General features: G+C 38.8%; 1 protein-coding gene across 21 annotated transcripts in view; it reads right to left on the reverse strand.

Annotated features, from left to right (window-relative positions):
• dnc (phosphodiesterase dunce) overlaps nt 1-22,670 on the reverse strand; it is an 878,593-nt gene that overhangs the window by 31,327 nt on the left and 824,596 nt on the right. For 19 of the 21 annotated variants that reach the window (XM_067105658.1, XM_067105656.1, XM_067105655.1 and 16 more), the window contains one exon: nt 11,008-11,101. In XM_067105658.1, coding sequence (XP_066961759.1) covers nt 11,008-11,101 — 94 coding nt within the window. Of the gene's footprint in view, nt 1-11,007; nt 11,102-12,429; nt 13,986-22,670 lie in introns of those variants that run through there. The other 2 variants (XM_067105663.1, XM_067105660.1) reach the window with 1 other exon arrangement.

A 22,670-nucleotide genomic window follows, 5' to 3' on the forward strand; every position in this document is an offset into this window, starting at 1 on the left:
AAACTTAGTAAAATCGTTCAATAGATCTTTCAGGGGGGAATTTTTCCCGCCTAATCATCATCGCTAATCACTAATCAATAAAGGGAATATTTTGAGCAACGCCAGCGACATCTGGGAGTCAATCGACAACGTCGTCTACTTAACGTCCATTTGTATTGCTAAGTTTACGGCGCGTTATGTTGGCGGCAAGAAACGGAAGGCGGTTTCTTTACTAGGTGCGTTCCTTACGCTCAACTCATTCACGCTGATCAAAATGGCAAGCTCCATGCGTATTGAAACAACAGCGTATAGCAGATCTCTAATTCTAAATACCGTTACGCAAAATCGTCAAAACAGTATTTAGCAAATGGTATTTTTTTTTTGCAGAGAGGGTCCCAAAACTCAAGGCCGGCTTGAACGTCACCTCCAAAGAAGGGGGAACTGGTTTCACGTGACGCGGAGCAACCGCAATAGTTCATATAGCCTGTACTCTGACCGTTAAGGCGGTGCTGATAAATGCTCCCCCACGCTCATCAAGGTAAACAGTATACTGCAGATCTTACACTGGGGACCCTGAATGTCAAACAAGAATTAAACACAAACTCGAGACTAAATCCCAGTCACGTAGCTTATAAAAAATGGTACTAAACATATCGTACGCTAAAGAGGCCTTAGTCTCAGTCACGTGATGTTACATCCTTTAGGCCTACCCCATTTACACCCTGGAATTTGGAGTTACTGTGTAACGCGCGGGCGTACCACTTGTTCCTTCACTTTTTACATTTAAAAAATTCGCAGAGAAAAATGTAACCTATAATGATGACGAAAATGTTGCCTTAAAATGATGACTTCTACGAAGTGGTCTCGCCAGAACCGGTTTCAGGCATGCTAGAGGAACTCGGTTAATGAATATTTCTCGCCTGAGAATGACAAATAAGGAAGTGCCCCTGACGAAGGGACTGCCCGATGACGCAACAATGGAACCAATAAGAGGCGACATACAAACAACAAACACGCGGGGATGCCTTCTTTGAGAGAGAGAGAGAGAGAGAGAGAGAGAGAGAGAGAGAGAGAGAGAGAGAGAGAGCGATCTCGGGAGAAGCAAAAACCACAGGCCAAACCACGAGCAGAAAATAAACACCGGGTGAACAAGCACTTCCCTTCAAGCTATATTATACTGAAAGCTTTATTAGATTGAAGGCTTTATTGTAGTGAAAGCTGCATTACCATGAAGGGTTTATTATACTGAAAGCTTTATTACACTGAAGGCTTTATTATACAGAAAGCTTCATTACATTGATGGGTTTATTATAGTGAAAACTTTATTACACTGAAGGCTTTATTATAGAAGCTTCACAACAATGAATGATTTATTATACTGAAAGCTTTATTACATTGAAGGCTTTATTATACAGAAAGCTTCATTATAGTGAAAGCTTTATTACACTGATTTTATGATAGGGAAAGCATTACACTGAAGGCTTCGTTATACTAAAAACTTTATTACAAAGAAGGCTTCATTATAATGAAAGCTTTATTGTAAAGAAAGCTTTATTATAAATAAAGCTTTTTTTACAATAAAGCTTTCATTATAATGAAGCCTTCTGTGTAATAAAGTTTTAACATACTGAAAGCTTCTTTATGCTGAAAACTTTATTTTATTTAAAGCTTTATTATGCTTAAAGCTGTATTATACTGAAAGCTCACTTAAAAAAATCATCTCGATATTTCGACAGACAGGAAGACTTCAGAAGCTTGCTAATGAAACGGAAATCAGCGGATTTATATACATACAAAAATACAGCACTTAATATGTTATTCCAAAGGCGTCTACAGCTAATTATTTTGGTTGATGATATGCTGGAAAGGGACCAGAAACAGGACTGCTAATATGGTAAAGACTTCTAGGCAACAGAGTTAATTAATTCAAGGTATAATTGTATTTTCTTCAGCTCAACAGCTACCTGGAAACTGAATCGGTACGAAAGTGTGACGAAAATAATCATTGGCATTTCTTAACAAGTGAGAAAGCAAACGAAAAGCGGTTTTTACAGAGAAATCCACAGAAAAGTGGTTCTCTACAGAAAAATCCACAGAAAAGTGGTTCTTTGCAGAGAAATCCACAGAAAAGTGGTTCTCTACAGAGAAATCCACAGAAAAGTGGTTCCTTACAGAGAAATCCACAGAAAAGTGGTTTCAGCAGAGAAATCCACAGAAAAGTGGTTCTCAGCAGAGAAGTAAAAAAAAAAAGTGGTCCTTCGCAAATAAATTCTAAGAAAAGTGGTTCTTTATAGACACGGTTCAACGTGGCTAAGACGACAGCTATTTTTTTTTCTAGTTTTAATCCGCGGGCTCAGGTCTGAATTCCGGCAGGGAAAAATTCTAGTCACTGCTTGAAACACGTGAGAATGAAAGCCAGGGGTGGCAAGATCGAAGCTGCTCAAGACACCTGGCCCAAGAGCGAAATAAGAATGCAGCAAGTGGCTCACGTGATGCTGCACTAAAATTCGGAGGTTCCACTGGACTGGTAAACAAGGTTATGACCTTCAGTGATGCTGATGCATTCATTTATGCAGATAAATCAAGCTCATTTAACTGAAACAAACTCATTTATGCAGATAAATCAAGCTCATTTAACTGAAATAAATTCATTTCTGCAGATAAATCAAGCTCATTTAACTGAAATAAATTCATTTATGTAGATAAATCAAGCTCATTTCACTGAAATAAACTCATTTATGTAGATAAATCAAGTTCGTTTAACTGAATTCAAACATAAAAATGGTAACAGAAACGATGAAAAAAAAAAGAAAGGATTTAATTCAACACTTCTAAATTGTAAATTCACATGAACAAAAAGAGAGATGGTGAAAAAAATAGCTTTAAATTCATCTTCCCTTAAATAGTAAACTATCATGATCAGCTTTATTCATGTGAGAAACAACTATTCATGGGAACATATCAAGTTCATTCAACTGAGTTCAAGCATAAAATTGGCAAAAGCGAGACGGTAAAAGAATAGTTTTAAAAATCATCTTCCCCTAAATAGTAAACTATCATGTAAAGCTTTATTCTGTAAGAAACTACTATTCTTGGAAATATACCAAGTTCATCCAACTGAATTCAAACAAAATTGGCAAAAGAAAGACGGTAAAAAGAATGGTTTTAAATTCATCTTCCCTTAAATAGTAAACTATCATGAAAAGCCTTATTCACATAAACTACCAATCACTAAGATATATGAAGTTCATCTAACTTAATTCAAACAAAACTGGCAAAAGAGAGATGGTAAAAATAACAGTTTTAATTTCATCTTCCCTTGAATTGTAAACTATCACGAACAGTATTATTCACATAAGAAACTACCAATCATGGAAATAAATCAAGCTAATTTACCTGATCGAATGAACGTATAGAAATGTCAACAGAGAGACGAAGAACAAAATAGGTTTAAATTCAATCCTCTAAATTCTAAACTATCAAGTAAAACCCTTACTCACATAAAAAAAAAAACTACGTAAGAGAACTACCGTAACGGAACCGTCAACGTGACATTTTCAACTAGAGGGGACTCTATTCTAGGGTCCTCCAAATCTATTTATAAAAGCAACACTTGCCCGAAAAAAAAAACTACAACGATTTGAGGAGGTTGATATAATTGAAGACAAACTCGGCGTGGCGCGCACCGGAGGAGAACATAATTCGAAATTTGGACGGTCGCCAAATAACGTCACCTATCGCTTTGGTGGTGGTTGGGGGTGGGGGGAGGCTGCCCTTCCCCCTGAATCAACGCGGAGATGAGGAATCAGATAAAAAAGGAGAGAGAGAGAGAGAGAGAGAGAGAGAGAGAGAGAGAGAGAGAGAGAGAGAGAGAGAGAGAGAAATAAACTCTTCTAGGCATAATTTATTATTTACCTAGGCTGTCCTTCCTCTAGAAACAACAAGGAGATGAGGAATCAGAGAAAAGAAAAAAAAGAGAGAGAGAGAGAGAGAGAGAGAACTGACTCCTCTTGGCATAATCTATTATTGACCTGGGCTGTCCAACCTCTTAAAACAACACGGAGATCAGAGAGAGAGAGAGAGAGAGAGAGAGAGAGAGAGAGAGAGAGAGAGAGAGAGATATTAGACCCTTTCCTAGCATAATTTATCAGTTACCCAAGACAGTAAACAAAACACGTACATAAAAAAAAACGTATTTTAACCCACTTGAAGGATATACAGTTACTAGACAAGATAAGAGTTAGGAATTCGGAACAGGAAGAAAAAAAAAACTACATAAAGCTTGGAGGCTTATTAACATGTGCCGAAGAAGAGGAAAGAGGAGAGAGGAGGAGGACGACGACGAGGAAAAGAAGAAGAGGAGGAGGAGGAGGAGGAGGAGGAGGAGGAGGAGGAGGAGGAGGAGGAGGAGGAGGAGGAGGGAGAGGAAAAAGATGATGATGAAGAGGAAGAGGAAAAAGAAGATGATGAGGAGGAAAAAGATGATGAGGAGGAAAAAGAAGAGGGTGATGGGGAAAAAAAAGAGGAGGAGGAGAAGGAGGAAGATGAGGAAAAAGAAGAGAAGGAGGACGAGGAGGGAGACGAAGCGGAGGCACAAGAAGAGGCAGAGGAAGAAGAAAAGGAGGAGGACAAAGAAGAAGACAACGAATAAAAAGAACTCCTCCCCAGATGCGCCACCGATTCTGGAAGGTTCCTACGGCAGTGTGGGAGGCAGCCGAGCCGCGTGTTGCCGAGATTATACTACTTGGTTTGAGATGTGACAAGCGCCCTGGCGCCACTTAACGACCTCCTTGTCAGATGACGTCCCGAAACCATCTGTAATTAATATGCGAGAGACGTCGTCGTTGGCTGGTGTGTGAAGGGAGGGGGGATGGCCCAGGGAGGGGGAAGAGGCGGGAAGGGGAGACAGACACACCCCTTACCCCTTTTAAGCAATAGTCATATACCTTCTAATTCCTCCTCCTCCTCAAAGGAATTCAACATCGCAGCCAGACTTTTTTTCCTCTTTTCCTTTTTTTTTGTCTATGGCTTTCACCTCATTCGTACTGTATTGCCTACTAGTCATGACGTCACACGCCTCCTACTGTATAAAAATAAAACGGGTGGGGGTATTTATAATGCCCTCAGGAGTTTCCATGATCCCCCTGGGTGCCTGGTATGATATCAACACTCGGCAGTGTCAAAAAAGTATCTGCGCATGCGTCAACGCCTTTGCGATGATGATGAAATAAAGAAGCCTCCAGTAAAAAAAAAAAAAAAAAAATGGAAAACAGACCTATTCATCAAAATCTTGCTTTCGCTTCAACTTTTCAAAGCTAGCGATCTGTTCTCCTCCTGATGGCGACCAAAGCAGAAACGATGAGGGGGAGGAGGAGACCAACCCAAGAGGAGAGCCATAGACCAACCCAGATATTTTGCAAGCGATGCCAAACTCCACACACACACACACACACACACACACACCTCCGCATCAGCTGCGGGAGTCCGTCCGTGCCACTGCATAGCCGGTGTTTGGCATTGTATGGTTTAGGAAAGATGATGATGATGACGACGAAGTCTCACAGACAGGGCAAGAAAATTGCTTGGCGTACCAGCGGGTGGAGGGATTTTGCTTCGCAGCAACCCTACGAGTTGTAAACATACAGAACCGACAGGAAACTGGGTTGTTAACCTTTGCTTCTGCTTACCTTGGGTAAAATTACCTCTTTTTTTTCCTCAGTGTCCAGGTGTGCTTCTCTTGAAGTATAAACAACGGCCGAGTAGCTGGACATTCGGCTGTTAACCTTTCGGTAGACTTATCTTTCGCTAAGTCTTTTATTTATTTTCTTTTTTTTAAATATTCGATGCGTTCTCTAGACCACCGTTCGTCTCTCTCTCTCTCTCTCTCTCTCTCTCTCTCTCTCGCTCAGGCCTGCTTTCCAAATTATTCAAATTGTTTCGTAGAGTTTTGATTGAACTTTGGTTTTCGTTTTCGAAATTATTCGATGCGTTTTCTAGAGAACGGGTTCATCTCTCTCTCTCTTCATGCCCAAGATCGTCGCGAACTACGGCATTTGGCTGCCTCCCCTCCGTTACGCAACGTGGGCACAGGGAAGGAGAGAGAGAGAGAGAGAGAGAGAGAGAGAGAGAGAGAGAGAGAGAGAGAGTGAAGGGAAGGTAGACCTCAAGTACACCTCAAGTAAAATATATTGCACGACTTCATTAGGTCACTCTTGAAGCTCAAGTGCAAAGAGATATTATACGGTGACATTCAGTTTCATATAGATTGATTAATCAGTGGTCTTTCTGGCGTTGCTCTTGGTCATCAGAGGGAGGTTTTAGAGTTGAATAATCAGTAAGAGGTTTCGAAGTCGTGTGTGTGTATGTGTGTGTATGTGTGTGTGCGTACGCGCGAGCGCTATAGGAACAGATCACCCTAGATAACCTATGGGTTGGTTCCACCGTTTCGTGGAGAGAGAGAGAGAGAGAGAGAGAGAGAGAGAGAGAGAGAGAGAGAGAGAGAGAGAGAGAGAGAGAGATGTCTTATTAGCAATGGTATCATTATACTTGTGAGAGACAGAACACAAAATTATGTAAAAAAAACCCAAAGGTCTAATTAGCTGAAAATGACAATAACGCGAGCGCGCGCACACACACACACACACACACACACACACACAGAAATAACAATACAACTGTCACGAAAAGGCAATACACACTTTATTGGCCAAAGATAACATCTATACCAAGCATTGCTTCATTATTATAATCGCGTTGTTGCCTGTCAAGTGATACCGGGCGTGTCAACATGTCTAAAAATAACCGTTGCTCTCTCTCTCTCTCTCTCTCTCTCTCTCTCTCTCTCTCGACCATGACAACTGCTGGACGTATTTTGATCGCTAAATACACAGTCGCTTCTCGGAAAGCCTCCTCATGTCAGCCAAGAGTTAAGTACGCATGCGTTGTCACGTCCAAAACACATAACAATTATATATATATAATATATATATACACACAGTATATATATATATGTATATATATATATATATATATATATATATATATATATATATATATATATATATATATATATATATATATATATATATATATATATATATATATATATATATATATATATATATATATATATATATATATATGTATGTCTGTGTAACTTTATCAAGCACTGTATTTCCAATATGTAACAATAAATTGATTGATTAGTTGACTGATCGATTGACAGATGAACTGATAGGTTGGTTGATTGATTTACTGACTGATTAATTAACAGATGAACTGACTGGTTGATTGATAGACTGATGAATTAATTGACTGGCTGACGACAGACTGATGAATTGGTTGAATAGTTGATTGACTGAATGATGAATTCATTGATCGAATGACAGACTGATAAACTGAATGGCTGACTGACTGACCGATGAATTGACAAACTGATAGACTGATGAATAGATTGATTGGTTGATTGATTGACTGATGAATTCATTGACTGACTGACAGACTGATGAACCCCATGGGATGACTGATGAATTGACTGACTCGCTGACAGACAGGATGAATTGATTGACTGACTGAGAGACCGATAAACTGATTGACTGATGAATTGATTGCTTGACTGATGAATAAATTAATTCGTCCGTTAGACTGGCTGATGACCTGACCAAGTGATTATGGGCTACTGACTCCGGCCTTTCAGTGGAATGGCAGCTGACGATAACAAAACAGATGGCTTCTGCTGATGTCGCTGAATCGTAGTAGGTTTTGTCTGCTGACGTCAGCACTTGGGAGGTCAGTGGTCGCATTTCGCAGGTCAACTTGGTATAAGAATGACACGCCAGGAGCTGAGGGGCGTTTAAAAGTGGCTGGAATACGGCTGACAGGTATTTCGTGTTGTCAACAACTGGGGTGGTTGTCAATGAATAATAATAATAATAATAATAATACGTGATAAATGAACAATAATGATGACCTATAGTCGTAACAACAATGCACACGATAAATATTAATAACAACGACCTATAGTCATCATAACAAAGCTACCAACGATAACGATAAGCAAAGGTCTAATGATAATGATTACATAGCAACAATACCTGTGATAAATAAAATAACAACGACTTATAACGATAAGGACAGGCCTAATGATAACAACATAACAATACCTCTGATAAATAACGAAAACAACGACTTATAACGATATGGACAGGCCTAATGATAATGATTACGTAGCAACAATTCCTACGATAAATAACAATAACGACGACTTATACCGATAAGGATAAGCCTTGTAATAATGATTATAACCCGCCGGGGTTATCGCAAACGTAATGATAACCTAAAAAACGATTACGATAACAAAGATCTGACGATCACTAATCCTTCCGGAAGTACTGTAGATCAGAGGGCAACAACACCTGACGTAGGCCGCAGCGCCTTCGTCAGGCAGGATGACAAATTGCAAAGTCGGGTAAAATCTAATAAAAGTCTTGCAGAAAACTGAATCCACGAATCCCAAGACCAGCCCATGCATTCAACGGTCAGAGAGAGAGAGAGAGAGAGAGAGAGAGAAATGTGACCATTCACAAGTGTTCCATAAGGAGACCGCTTAGTAACACGTTTCAATTCTTGCCTTTCCACAAAAATGAAGCAAATACGAAGACAGAATTGATGACACGGTTCGTAAAAAACAAATAGCAATAGAAATATAAAAAATAGCCTCGCAGGAGGTAAAATAAGAAAAATATATGAAAAAACTGCTTCTCAACGGCACAGCGATAATACAATCTTGCTTCAGACAATGAGAGGCGGGACGCATTTCGAATTTTTTTAGCTTCCATAACGAAATCGACGATAAGATTATGGTCGACTGAGGTCCCCAGAATTCTAAACTTGTCTTATTTTTTATTATTTTACCCCAAAACATCGAGGAGGTCGGTGGCCTTTGTACTACGTCAAAGGGCACATGCTTGCATTGCGAGTGCTTGGTTACATGAAGAGGCAGCCTGCACATTGACTGAATTATATATTTCGTGTCACATCGAAAGAGATCCCCGACGTTAAAATTCTGGAGGTTGACTTATTCACAAATTTGGCATCGCATAAAAATGGTCGCAGACAGCAGCATACAGTACCTATATATATATATATATATATATATATATATATATATATATATATATATATATATATATATATATATATATATACATACATACATACATACATATTATACATTATACATATATATATATATATATATATATATATATATATATATATATATATATATATATATATATATATATAAGTAAAAGCAAGAATAAAAAAATTCATGTTAAAAATATGAACATTCTCGGCTATATTCTATGAAATGTCGGTTTCATCATAAATCTAATTAGGCCTCTGGATATAAATGAAAGGCATTTAATATAAAATTTCTTCAAATAAAATTGACATACGTTTAATGTTTCAAAAATCTCCCGGAGATAACATTCGAATAACCCATGATTTTTTAAAACTTAAAAGTCTCGTTTTTTCAGTAATTTACGCTTGCTGCGGGTTTAATTACAGGAACATTAGACCTTCAAAATTATTGTAAGAGAGTTTTTTGAAACCTCTCAGCACATACTTATAATTTATTTACATAGTGTTTTGGAGGAGTAAATATCTGCATACAATGCGCGAGTTTTGGAAGAAGAGCGAGTTCTCGACTCCAATTACTTCCAGTGGCAACTGAGTTTAATCCGACGTCTTTCATTTACTCCAACAGTCATTAAGCTGATAAGCAGATGGATAAATCACGTATTTTTTTTACTTGTTTCCTTTGTATAATCGGGTGGTATTTTTCATAAGTTTCGAGTAAAAGGGTAAAATGGATGCGGTCAATTAAAAAAAGGTAAAATGTCTACAAGACATCTCAAACAAAAAACTCCCATGAACGCAGCCGTAAATTGTAAAAGGACGACGTGAAATCAGTTAAAAATTGTATATTGTTCTCAAAATATGTCCATAATTGTTGAAGTTTACAAAACTGCAGCTAGAAAAAAATTTGAATGACGCCATGAATGCTACGTCCATTTACATGTAAAAAGAAAAGAGGAACGTCATCTGCTATCATTTTACCTCCGTTTTCCACGAAACTTTGAATATCTGACATATTCAGCGCGACCGTCCATATTTTTTTTTTTATTTCTTGGTAAAGAAAAGGTCTCTCCAGAAACGGCCTCACGAGTGGAAAGATGGGGACGGAAATATAGTGAATTCAACCTATTCCTCCTGTCGAGTTGGCAATAGGTAGGTCGTGAGAAACATTTCGTAAAAGGAATTATAAGACTACTTCTTAATCTTATATACGAAAGGAAATGACAATTTTTTATTTCTTTTCTTTCATTCGCATATTTCAAACACAATCCCTGCCCTGCCGCCCCCAAAAAAAAAAAAAAACTAAAAACTATCACCCTGACCAACTCACTCACTCGGAGGGACTTCCAATAAACATTATCGAAATCATTTATGGAGAAATTCGGGGCCATACTTTTATTTCACCAGCCTTCATTACCCGTCACGTCGCTGGGCAAACAATCATTCACAACACCCGAATCTATATACCATATCGGTATACAGCCTTTTGCTACTTTGCAATGAAGTGTAGAGAGAGAGAGAGAGAGAGAGAGAGAGAGAGAGAGAGAGAGAGAGAGAGAGGGGGTTATTTCTCTCGGGTTTTAAGCCTCCAAGGTCGAGCGCTGGGTGATCCTTAGACGGCGCCAACCCCCTTTCACCCACACTTCCTCTTGCCAGACAATTATTAACGTTTCATCACGGCGACTAATTGCATAAATCAGAGAGAAAACAGGAGAAAAAGATTACAAAGAAACGAAGAATTTCCCGTAAAGCTCTTGGCGGGCTACTACACGGGAAGATGCCATGACGTCAGCCCATGTAACAACCGACTGAGAGAGGAGCGCATGGGAATCCCTTCACAAAGTACTCAATATGCATCAATTAATGACCAAATGTTGTGTTACTCACCCAGGAAGGTGGTGCAGATGAACTCTGAAATCTGGTTGCCAGATTTGCTGGATTCGGAGAAGTGACTCAGCTCTTTGTTCAGCATCCTTTTAAACTGCAAAAGAAGAGAGAAAAGACTCACGTTAATTATGAGAGAACAGACTCATCGTTGATTATCATTGCATTGTCGCAAGGAATGCTTATCCATACACGATACAGGTTAAGTGATTTGTTCCAATCGTAACCTAGACTTACAACCAACTTTTACAATCAATCTGACCTTAAAACTGGTTTTCCAATCTTGATCTAGGCTTACAACTGGTTTTCCCATCTGAATATAGACTTACAACAGGTTTTCCAGTTTTAATCTAGACACACCTGGGTTTCCAATCTTAATCTAGACTTTTAACTGATTTTCCAATACTAATCTAGACTGCTGATTTTCCAATCTCAATCTAGATTTACCACTGGTTTTCCAGTCTTAATCTAGGCTTACAACTGTTTTACAATCTTATAACTGTTGTCCAAAACTTACAACTGGTTTTGCTATGCGGGCTTAGTTCTCGCGGATAAGAAATTATACTGCAACAGTGTGTTTACTTATCAAATGAATCACATTTTGTATGGCGAACTGCGTACATTTTAAACGACAAATAATCTCTGGCTAAAGTGCTACCGATAATCTTATCTGTATCACGTTCTCGCTCGAAAAGGCGAGACGGTTAAATCTCATGAGGTTATTTGGAAAATCCTATCGTATTTCAAATTATCTATATTGCATCGAAAAACTTTAATTTCTCGGAATAACAAGGCATTCAGTAGATTTATGGCGCTCATACAATTTCTTGTCATTAAACAGAAAAAATGTCACTTTTTATGGGAAATACCCACTCGTGAGTAAGAATATCTAGATATGAATTTTAATATGAGGTGAAATACCAAGGTATTCTTCTAAATTCTTTTCCTAGAGTGGAGTAAGACATTTTGAACAAAAAACTAAACCACAAGTGAAAACTCTCTTGCAACAAGTGTTGCAGAGTTCTGTAATACTGTATTCCGCTGTGTTGCAATGTTAGCTTCGGATTTCATTAAGTTTATCATTTCTTTGGGTAATTCATAATCAAACATCAATGAAACTAAAATATATACATACACACGCTCGTGTATATATATATATATATTATATACTATATTGTATTTTCATATATCTGTATATTATAAATATATATATATATATATATATATATATATATATATATATATATATATATATATATATATATATATATATATATATATATGTATATATATATATATATATATATATATATATATATATAATGACAAAAACCCTAACTTCCCTCAACCAACTGTCAGAATTCATATGCGTAATTCTTTCTCAAGACCCAACCCCTCCACGAACGTCAATGACGGCAGCCATACCTGAACAACAGCCGAGTACATGAAGACAGCAGCTTCGAATAATAATCCCAAGAGCGCGAGGGGCACGAACGAGCAGAACATGTACACGAAACTCAACCGTTCTTCCTCCATGATGAACAAAAAGAGACTGTTCCTCAACCTTAAACGCTTGCCAGTTTTTATGCTGCCCACAGGGCTATTTCTCCTTCTTTGACGGAGAGCTTGCTGTTCTCGGGAACCGGAAGGATTTCCGGGAGGAGTGAGCTCCGCTCCCGCTGCGGCAAAAGAAGAATGCGAAGAAGAAGAAGACAACAGAGGCAGAGGCGGCTCTATACTTAATCGGGAGTGATGAAACAGACTCCCAATATCGCGTTGGCAACGAAGGACGTGGCCGGGCCTTTGTTGTTGCGGTGTTGGGTGCTCTTTCGGCTGCTGCTGCAGTTCCTCGAAAGGGCTGGGCCTAGCAGCTTGCAGGCTTTGTTGACGCCAGAGCTTCCCGGTAGCTTTGGCCAAGGCGGCTAAACAGAGTTTTCTCCGGACCGCTAAGTAGGTGCTGATGCTAACTAAGAGTCTGACTAACTGCTGAGCGGACGCCCATCCGGGCCACCAGAAGCCTCCTGAAAACCACACCCTCCAAGGTCTCCTGTGAGAGGTCGCGCGAGGGGCAGCGCCCCCTGTAGTCATGTGCAGTTAATCTCGCGGAACAGACTCATTACAAAACTTTCCTGAATATCTGGGACGCTTAAGGCCACCTTTAATGCATTGTTGTCATCAGCTGTGACCTCAGGTTGATTGGGTTGGTCATTAGTGTCCTTCAATTGGCAGTGTGACAGGTTCCTCCGCTTTTGGGCACCGTAGATATTTCACGGACTGATATACCCAACACAGACAGTTGCATACTTAACTTCACAAGGCATGCAAAACGGCAATTAAAACAACGGGGCTAAAGGGACGAGTTCCTTTCCTTGAGCTGATTTTCTAAAGTTCACACTATATATCCGTGTCAAGCAATCTGTTTAGGACTTGGCTTAGTCACAATAATAAATCATGCTCCTCTTGGCACTAAGATTTTGGCACTAGTTCAGGGACAGCCGTAGATACTAATCTTACTCCGAAGTGTAAAAATCATCAATCTTTGCTTGAATTCTGTAAAATCACGTCAATCCCTGCTTGAATCCTTCTGTCTAACGAGGTCATACGGGGATTGCTGGAACCGCGCGTCACTTTCGGAGAGACGGTTCGACTCAACCGAATACGCCGTTACGTCACTCACACACGTACGTCCGTCAACTCGACAGGAAACGAATCGCATGCAACACTTTCTTAGTCTCTGGTCACTTTCATAACAATTTCACTTTTCCTGATGTCACACGAACACAAAACATCACCGTTGCAAAGGTACTAGACAAGTTAAATAGTTCCACAACGAACTCGATCAGTAAACGCCTTGCTCTAAAGACTGAGCGAAGAAGAAGAAGAAGAAGAAGAATAAGAGGGTAGGCGACTGATCACACGAACACCTTGCCAGTGAGTGAACACCCTCCACTGGTCGAGAGAAGCGTGTGCCCCCAGCCGCGGTAGTGGGAGATATTCGACAGCGTGAGTGCGTACGTCTGTTTCGTCATGAGGCACGGGGCACAGTATCTCTCTCTCTTTCTCTCTCTCTCTCTTTGTGCCTCTCGCGTGTGATCCCTCAGAGAGAAGAAAAAAAAGGCAACGAATTCTACGGCTCAAACTACCCACAAGTCACATCGACGAGGGCATCTTTTCCAAGAACTTGTAAACAAAACCTGAACAGACCGGCGATTTAAACAATGACATTCGCGCAGTATTTCCTCAGGAAGAGATACAAGATAAAGAGAAAACAAAACCTGACGTCCTCGGAAATATTATGAAGACGACAATTTCCTTCAAACCAAAGCGAAGGGGGGCATAAAAAACCTTGGACGAAAACATTAGGCTGTTCTTCAGGAGCCAAAAGCAACACTGCTCTAGACCGATGTCAGTGTTCGTGTTTAATGGGGTCGAATGAAATGTTTTTTTTTTTCTGACGATGCTGAATCTATAGGCCTATTAATAACCAGGATGATTATTAGTTATGTGATCAAGATTTGAACTTTCTTAACACTGATTCAATACGTCTCATATGCTTCTAATGAATGCAAACACACACACACACACACACACACACACACACACACACACACACACATATATATATATATATATATATATATATATATAATATAATATGAATCCTACAATTTATTAAATGAGTTTGCACATCGACCTGGCATCACAGTGAAAGCGCTCAAAAACCAAAGAGGAATATTTATTAACAAGCACTTGTCGCCAACGTCACTGGACAGCAGAAATTTTGGAAAATATACCTGCACAAAAAAAAAAAAAAAAGGTTAGACAGACATCTGTCATAAAAAACTGTCCAAGAACAACGGTTTAAAAACTTGTCCAAGAGCACCTGTTGGAAAAATTGTCTGAAAACATGTTAAGAAATCCGTCAATAAAACACATTCTTGAAAAAACCTGTCCAAAACCACCTGTCAAAAAAACTGACCGAAAACACCTGTTAAAAACCCATCTGGGAACACCAGTTAAAAATCTCCCACAGAACACCTGTTAAAAACAAATCCGGAAACACCAGTTATAAACCTCCCAAAGAACACCTGTTAAAAACTAGTCCAGAAACACCGGTTAAAAACCTGGTCAGAAACACCTGTTAAAGTTCTCAAAGCGTGACACAATCCTGTCGACTTAAGCAGGTTTTCATGACTTATTTTCTGTCCCTCTTTCAAAAGATCCGATGAAATGAACTGATCCACAGGCCATCTATTTTGTGACTCCAGTTGGGCAGCAGGTGAATCGAAAAAGCGCGCTTGCGCAATGCATACACAAGAAAAGAAGAGCTATGCAGTCTCGTGTGAATTGTTTTTATTGTTTCACAGATCAAAAGGAGGAAGTGAATATAATTGTGTATATAAAACAAATCGCTAAATAAAAATTACCTTCGTGACCATTCTGGTGAAAATCGAGGTCGAAATCGATGATTTAATACTTTAAATAATATCCATCTTCTAACGAAAACCGAGGATTTTATGCTTAGATAATAACCACTCTCACATAGCCAATGCCCAAATACCCAATGAACTCGAATCTGAAACGTGAGAGCGCAATTTCTCTCTTTAAAACGGACTTGCAAGAACAAGGTGGGGGAAAAATCTTACATACAGGAAGACACCCACGCCAACCGACGCACACACAATCATACCTCATCAATACGCCCACGTTCCAAGCACCCACACGCCCTTTTGGCTTATTCAATTCATGTGACATACCCGTATATGCCCAGGGAAGGGTGGAGTCATAAACGATGCAATTTCAAGAAAAACGCGGCGTCGACGATCGTATTTTAAGCGAGTTTCATTGGATCGTGGGCATTAATCAGCGACAGATTCTCTAAAGCACATGCCTGTCAGCCTACGAGACTATTACCCCTGGGCGCATAGGCATATGCGAGACTATGAGACTATTACCTATGGGGACATAGGCCTATGTGAGACTACGAGACTATTACCTATGGGGGCCCAGGCCTAAGTGAGACTGTGGTACTATTACCTATGGGCGACGGGATTTTATTCTTCATTTCCGATGGCTAAAGAGATGACTGACGCGTGAATAAAGATAGCGAAGTGAAATTTGATAAAGAATAAGGAAGAATTTGAAAAAATTGTTTCAACAGCATCTTGTTGAATTGAATGAAGACGAACAGAAATGCAACGAAAAGTGACATTTCAGGCGATCCCGCTATTTTCTCAGTTTACCGAGTATCACAAGAAGAAGAAGAAGAAGAAGAAGAAGAAGAAGAAGAAGAAGAAGAAGAAGTTACGCGACCTCACCCTCTCCATCCTGTTACCGGATATGGATGAGGATTGAACAGTACCGTATCCAGGACGACTTAGCCTCAGTGAAACGAAAACCCGGGCGACTTGACCTCAGTGCACTTAAAAAACAACGAGGACGACTTATCCTCAGTGAATAAACGATCAGGACGACTTGACCTCGGTGGAATAAAAGCAGAAATAAAAACAAGAACGACTTAACATCAGTTAAATAAAACCAGAAATAAAAACCAGGACCCTCCGTGCAACAGAACCATGACGACGTAACCTCAGTGGAATAAAAACTAGAATGACTTAACCTCAATGAAATAAAACAAGGGCGACTTAACGCCAGTGAAATAGAATCCCACACGAAATACCACCTATTAAAAAAAATGAGGAAAAAGAAGAGTAAGGTGGTAGTGTGGGTGTCTTACTATGCCCATTTACGGCGTAAAATGAAACGGGGCTCTGAGAGCGAAGACACATGTTCTTCCAAGTATTGAAATCATTGCAATCGTCAGGAGCAACATTCCCGTCAGAGCGCAGTGACGTAATACCAAAGTACACCCCTTCTCCACCCAACCCTAAATCCCTAGGGGTGAAGAGGGGTGGAAGAAGACGGTAGGAGGAGTAAAAAGCAAGCATTTATGAGAAAAGACTAGACGCATATCCAGATGGTATTCAATGTTTTCATTCACAGGGTCTCCGTTGCTAAAAGATTCTTGGAAAACGCACCCCCACCCCACCCAGCTCCGCCCTCTTTAAAAGTTTAATATTGGAGGAATAAAACCACAAGGCAACACTCGAAGAGGGAGGAACGAGAAGGCTATTGCTTTTATAATCCCACAGAACAGGCCAGACACAGGGATCCGTGACGTCATGTGACGTCAGCGTTGTTCTCTGATGACTCAGTCCCCCGCAGCAAGCAATTTCTCTCTCTCTCTCTCTCTCTCTCTCTCTCTCTCTCTCTCTCTCTCTCTCTCTCGTTTTAAAGAACTGCAGAATTTACAGAATTAAATGTGAGTCACATGTGATTTAACTGTCACCGGCGGCGACATATAAATAATGTTCATTATACGCATTTATTAAGAGATAAACTGTTTTGATAAAAATAATGACCCAAAAATGTATAATTGAAAGCTGAATGTAAATAGATTGTACAAAAAGTGCACACACAGTCAACATACATACAGTACATACATACATACATACAAAGAAAGTGAAGCATTCTGCCCGAAGAGAGCTCTCACACGATTTCACAGACATCAGTGTTTGCATGTGATAATCCAGAAATTATGGAAGACTGGGACAGGAGTGAGAGAGAGGGAGAGAGCGAGTTGGAAGGTAACAACACTACCAGTAATACCTCTCTCTCTTCCCACTACTTACGTCAAGAAACTATGGATGACTAGATCACGGAAAGGCAAGGTTCATGGGATGAGAGAGAGAGAGAGAGAGAGAGAGAGAGAGAGAGAGAGTTGGAAAATATCAACACTATCAGTGACCCCTTTCTCCTTCCTCCTCTGTGTGTGTGTGTGTGTGTGTGTGTGTGCTGTAGCTAAATGTCCAGAGAGACAGGGCATTCCAACTCATACTTATCCACTGGAATCTCCAGCCACAAGGTAAGTCTGAGACGAAAGACCTTAAAAGGTTGTTCTAGGGTAAGATAATATCCCCTTGAGGGACGACGGCCAGGCGTAATGAACGCACTGCGACAGTCTGGGGCATAGGTTGTCGTCCGGGATTGATAATTGTCATTTTCGGAATGGTCTGTCTGTTTGTCTTTCTCTCTCTACGTCGTTGGATGGGAGATATATATAAAGAAGTAGAGAGAAGAATATACACCCTTGCTTAGCATACTCTTATCGAAAGTACGGAGAAACTAAGATAGAGAAACCGCCAATTACAACAAAAATTACTATATTACGAATCAATAATCAATCGCTCAGTCACTCTATCAAATGAAAAATGTGTTTATTTTCATGAAGAAAAATAAAATGACAAAAAAAAAAAAAAAAAAAAAAAAAAGTTTTCTTTCGAAAGACTTGGCAAGAAGCACACGCGAAAACTTTCGCCTAATAGGCACCCGTCTTCCCAACTGACGACGCACCTGCACTTGCATCTGTTCTTTGTTAATTAAAGTCCATTCGACGTTTCGATGAGTAAATGACTATGTCAATCACTTCAAAGAACCCGACATGACCCATAAAATTAATTTTTGTATTCATTCAAGGTCATGAGAAAACCAAGAAGGCAACTGACATTTCACACTTCTAAGATTCGCGAACTGCCGAACGGGAACCGGAGCGTCAGATTACCTACTTGAACGCAACTTCTTTTTAACGAACGCAACTTGAAGTGGATCTGGGGAGAGCCAGATTCAACGGGTTCAATCTTAATAAAAGTGCCTCTTTCCGGATTATCTTTGATAAAATACCCCATGGAAACAGACTGACGGACACACACGGACTCAAGCTTCTTTCTTGAAACTACTTCTACCACTCGGCTAAAGGGGGAGGAGGAGGAGGAGGAGGAGGAGGAGGAGGAGGAGGAGGAGGAGGAGGAGGAGGAGAACCTTCTGAACCCCTCTCTCTCTTTCTTCTCTCTCTCTCTCTCTCTCTCTCTCTCTCTCTCTCTCTCTCTCTCTCTCTCACACACACATAAAGCATTATCATAGATTTCTCTATGACCAACAAAACCCCTCCTGATAATTAAAAAATTAAAACTTTGGGAGAGAGAGAGAGAGAGAGAGAGAGAGAGAGAGAGAGAGAGAGAGAGAGAGAGAGAGAGATTTACCAAAGACCATTAGTATTCATCAATGAACATTATATTCACTATACGTAGCACAACTTACAAGAAATTACATGAGTCATAACGTGCCCACCACGTGCTCAGCTATAGCGTCAAACTCCATGTAATACAACTTGAGACTGTATCTCATAAAATCCTCATATGTCACTGTGCCAAACATGAGCCTACATACAAGGTATATTAATTAGAAGATTCTCTGTATGTGAATGAATGTACGTTACTTAGTAGTTAAGCAAGAAAACCCAACCTTTCATAAACTACACTGCTAACACTGGTCTGTCCATGACAGCCAGGCAGTGACACAATTATGACTAAAGCAATAATAATAATAATAATAATAATAATAATAATAATAATAATAATAATAATAATAATAATAATAGCAGAATGAGTCTCGAAATGGAGGAAAAAATTCAGTTTAAATATATTTGTATCCATACATAACTGTGGATTTGTTTCTCCAATAATAATAATAATAATAATAATAATAATAATAATAATAATAATAATAATGTACATATAGGGCTAGATGCCTACACCAGTTAGAACTAACACGCCAAGTTTGTAAAGCAGATGTGATTAATTCTACGTCAGCAAAGATCGAGTAGGCCTAGACCTACATAAAAATTTACAGGTAGGCCTGTCGTGTGCCGGACTTAATATGGACCACAACTTCAATAGGCATCTCGGAAACAGAAAGAAAAGAAGAAGAAGAAGAAGAAGAAGAAGAAGAAGAAGAAGAAGAAGAAGAAGAAGAAGAAGAAGAAGAAGGGTAAGCAGGATGATGTTGGAGAATAAAGAAAAACAAGGGACTGCCAAGTTCTTCTGAATTGACGTGTATAATATATATATATATATATATATATATATATATATATATATATATATATATATATATATATATATATATATATATATATATATAATTTATATATGTGTGTTTATGTATGTATGTGTGTGTAAGTGTGTACGTGTGTGTAATACTCAAATACTATATTACGAACTGTTTGTCAACATTACACAAAACACACTGGTCAGCCTCCCCTATACATATATTCTCTCACGACCTCAGAAAATACTTCAACCCTAAGACTACAGATTACAGGAACCTATCAATCAATCAATCTTGAAACCGGGCGACCTGCTGACGTAAGGATGACTGACTTGAAATGATGACCCCTTCTAGGACTTAGACCTAACTGCCAAAGATCACTCTTGCATAGGCCTAAGTGAGTGATGCTCTAGGTGATTCTTCAACCGAGGTTTGAGTTTCGTCTTTTTATTGAATTCTTATTGAGAAGTCAGTTCTTTGTTATTATTATTATTATTATTATTATTATCATCATCAAAGGGGAATAACTCTTTCTTTCTTTTATTGGCTATTATTATTATCTTAAAGGGAATAACTCTTTCAAATTTCATTTTATTGGAATATATTCTAAATTAGACTCGAGTATCTTAATATTGAGTATATATATCAGTAATAAGGCGTTATCAGTTCAAATAAAATAGCGTCATTATGTGATGTATATATATATATACATCTAAATATATTCTAAGAGAGAATATTATATATATATATATATATATATATATATATATATATATATATATATATATATATATATATATATATATATATATATATATATATATAATGTATATGTGTATGAACAAATATGCAACTGAATAAGAAAAGAGAGAAAATGACAAAAATAAAACAGAAACAATGAACATATAAAAAATGACTTCCGGAAAGAATAGAACGTGTTCTGGAGGAGGAGAAAATGATTCTCTCTCTCTCTCTCTCTCTCTCTCTCTCTCTCTCTCTCTCTCTCTCTCTCTCTCTCTCTCTCTCTTTATCAATGAGTGGCTTATTTTCCTTGCGCATACTAACTGTTCGTAATTTGTGCAGGTTGGTTAAAGTATAATTTAGAGTAAGTCATGCACAAGGGTTAAATAAGGCAAAATCAATAATAATAATAATAATAATAATAATAATAATAATAATAATAATAATAAATATATAAGGCTTATCGGAAATAAATGAATATTATCATTATTGTTATGATTTTTAAAACCATCCTTATTATTATAATCATAATTATAATTATTATTTTTACTACTACTGTTATTATTATTATTATTATTATTATTATTATTATTATTATTACAATAATAATAATAATAATAATAATAATAATTTATATTAATTACTATTTTTATTAAAATGACAATAATAATAATAATTACAATCATATTTATTACAATTATTATTATTATTATTATTTAACAACAAACTGACTGAAATCATCCCACAAGAAGCGACAGGTAGCGAAACAAAAATGTGTCTACTTTTTTCTCACCCTTTCGTTCTAAAAATATTGAGCCCCTCCCAGATATATATCTTCTCAGCCGCCTCAAAACTATTTCCTAAATATGTTGGAGGGCGGAGTTGCGACACCCACCCCACCGCCCTCCCTAAGCCTCTCACCACCACGCGGCAAATATCACAAGAAAAGCGACGCCAGAAATGGTCGCAAAAGATATGGGTCGCAAAAATGGATCGCTAACTCACCTGACAAATATGTGGTCGCTTGGGAACCCATGCCAGAATTCATATCAAATCGCGGAGAGAGAGAGAGAGAGAGAGAGAGAGAGAGAGAGAGAGAGAGAGAGAGAGAGAGAGAGAGAGAGAGAATGCTTATGTATATAACTGATATGACGAACACACACACAGAGAGAGAGAGAGAGAGAGAGAGAGAGAGAGAGAGAGAGAGAGAGAGAGAGAGAGAGAATCCGAAAAATAGAACGAAAATGCTTATGTATAAGACTGATATGACGAACATACACACACACATACACAAACACAGAGAGAGAGAGAGAGAGAGAGAGAGAGAGAGAGAGAGAGAGAGAGAGAGAGAGAGAGAGAGAACGAAAATGCTTATGTATATGACTGATATGACGAACACACACACACACACACACAGAGAGAGAGAGAGAGAGAGAGAGAGAGAGAGAGAGAGAGAGAGAGAGAGAGAGAATGCTTATATATATGACTGATATGACGAACACACACACACACACACAGAACAAAAATGCTTATATATATGACTGATATGGCGAACAGAGAGAGAGAGAGAGAGAGAGAGAGAGAGAGAGAGAGAGAGAGAGAGAGAGAGAGAGAGAGAGAGAATTACAAGCTTGAATGAATAAACTTATTTTTTCTTTGATAATAGCAGAGCACCGTGTAAGATGTAGGACGGATATTAAAATCGAGAGAGAGAGAGAGAGAGAGAATAGATCTGAACTGTCGAAAAACAGGAAGAAAATTCTTTTGTTTACGACTGCTATGACGGACAGAGAGAGAGAGAGAGAGAGAGAGAGAGAGAGAGAGAGAGAGAGAGAGAGAGAGAGAGAGAGAGAGCATCCTTCAGTCGACTGAGATCCTCCAGGCAACCTCAGTCAAGAGAGGATGAAAATCCTACGGCAAAAGGGAAGAAGAGCGTATCCTGGCTATGTTTATATGGTGTTTCCGAAGACCTTATCCCC

Source organism: Macrobrachium rosenbergii, chromosome 6, assembly GCF_040412425.1.
Source record: "Macrobrachium rosenbergii isolate ZJJX-2024 chromosome 6, ASM4041242v1, whole genome shotgun sequence".
NCBI classification, from domain to species: Eukaryota; Metazoa; Arthropoda; class Malacostraca; order Decapoda; family Palaemonidae; genus Macrobrachium; species Macrobrachium rosenbergii.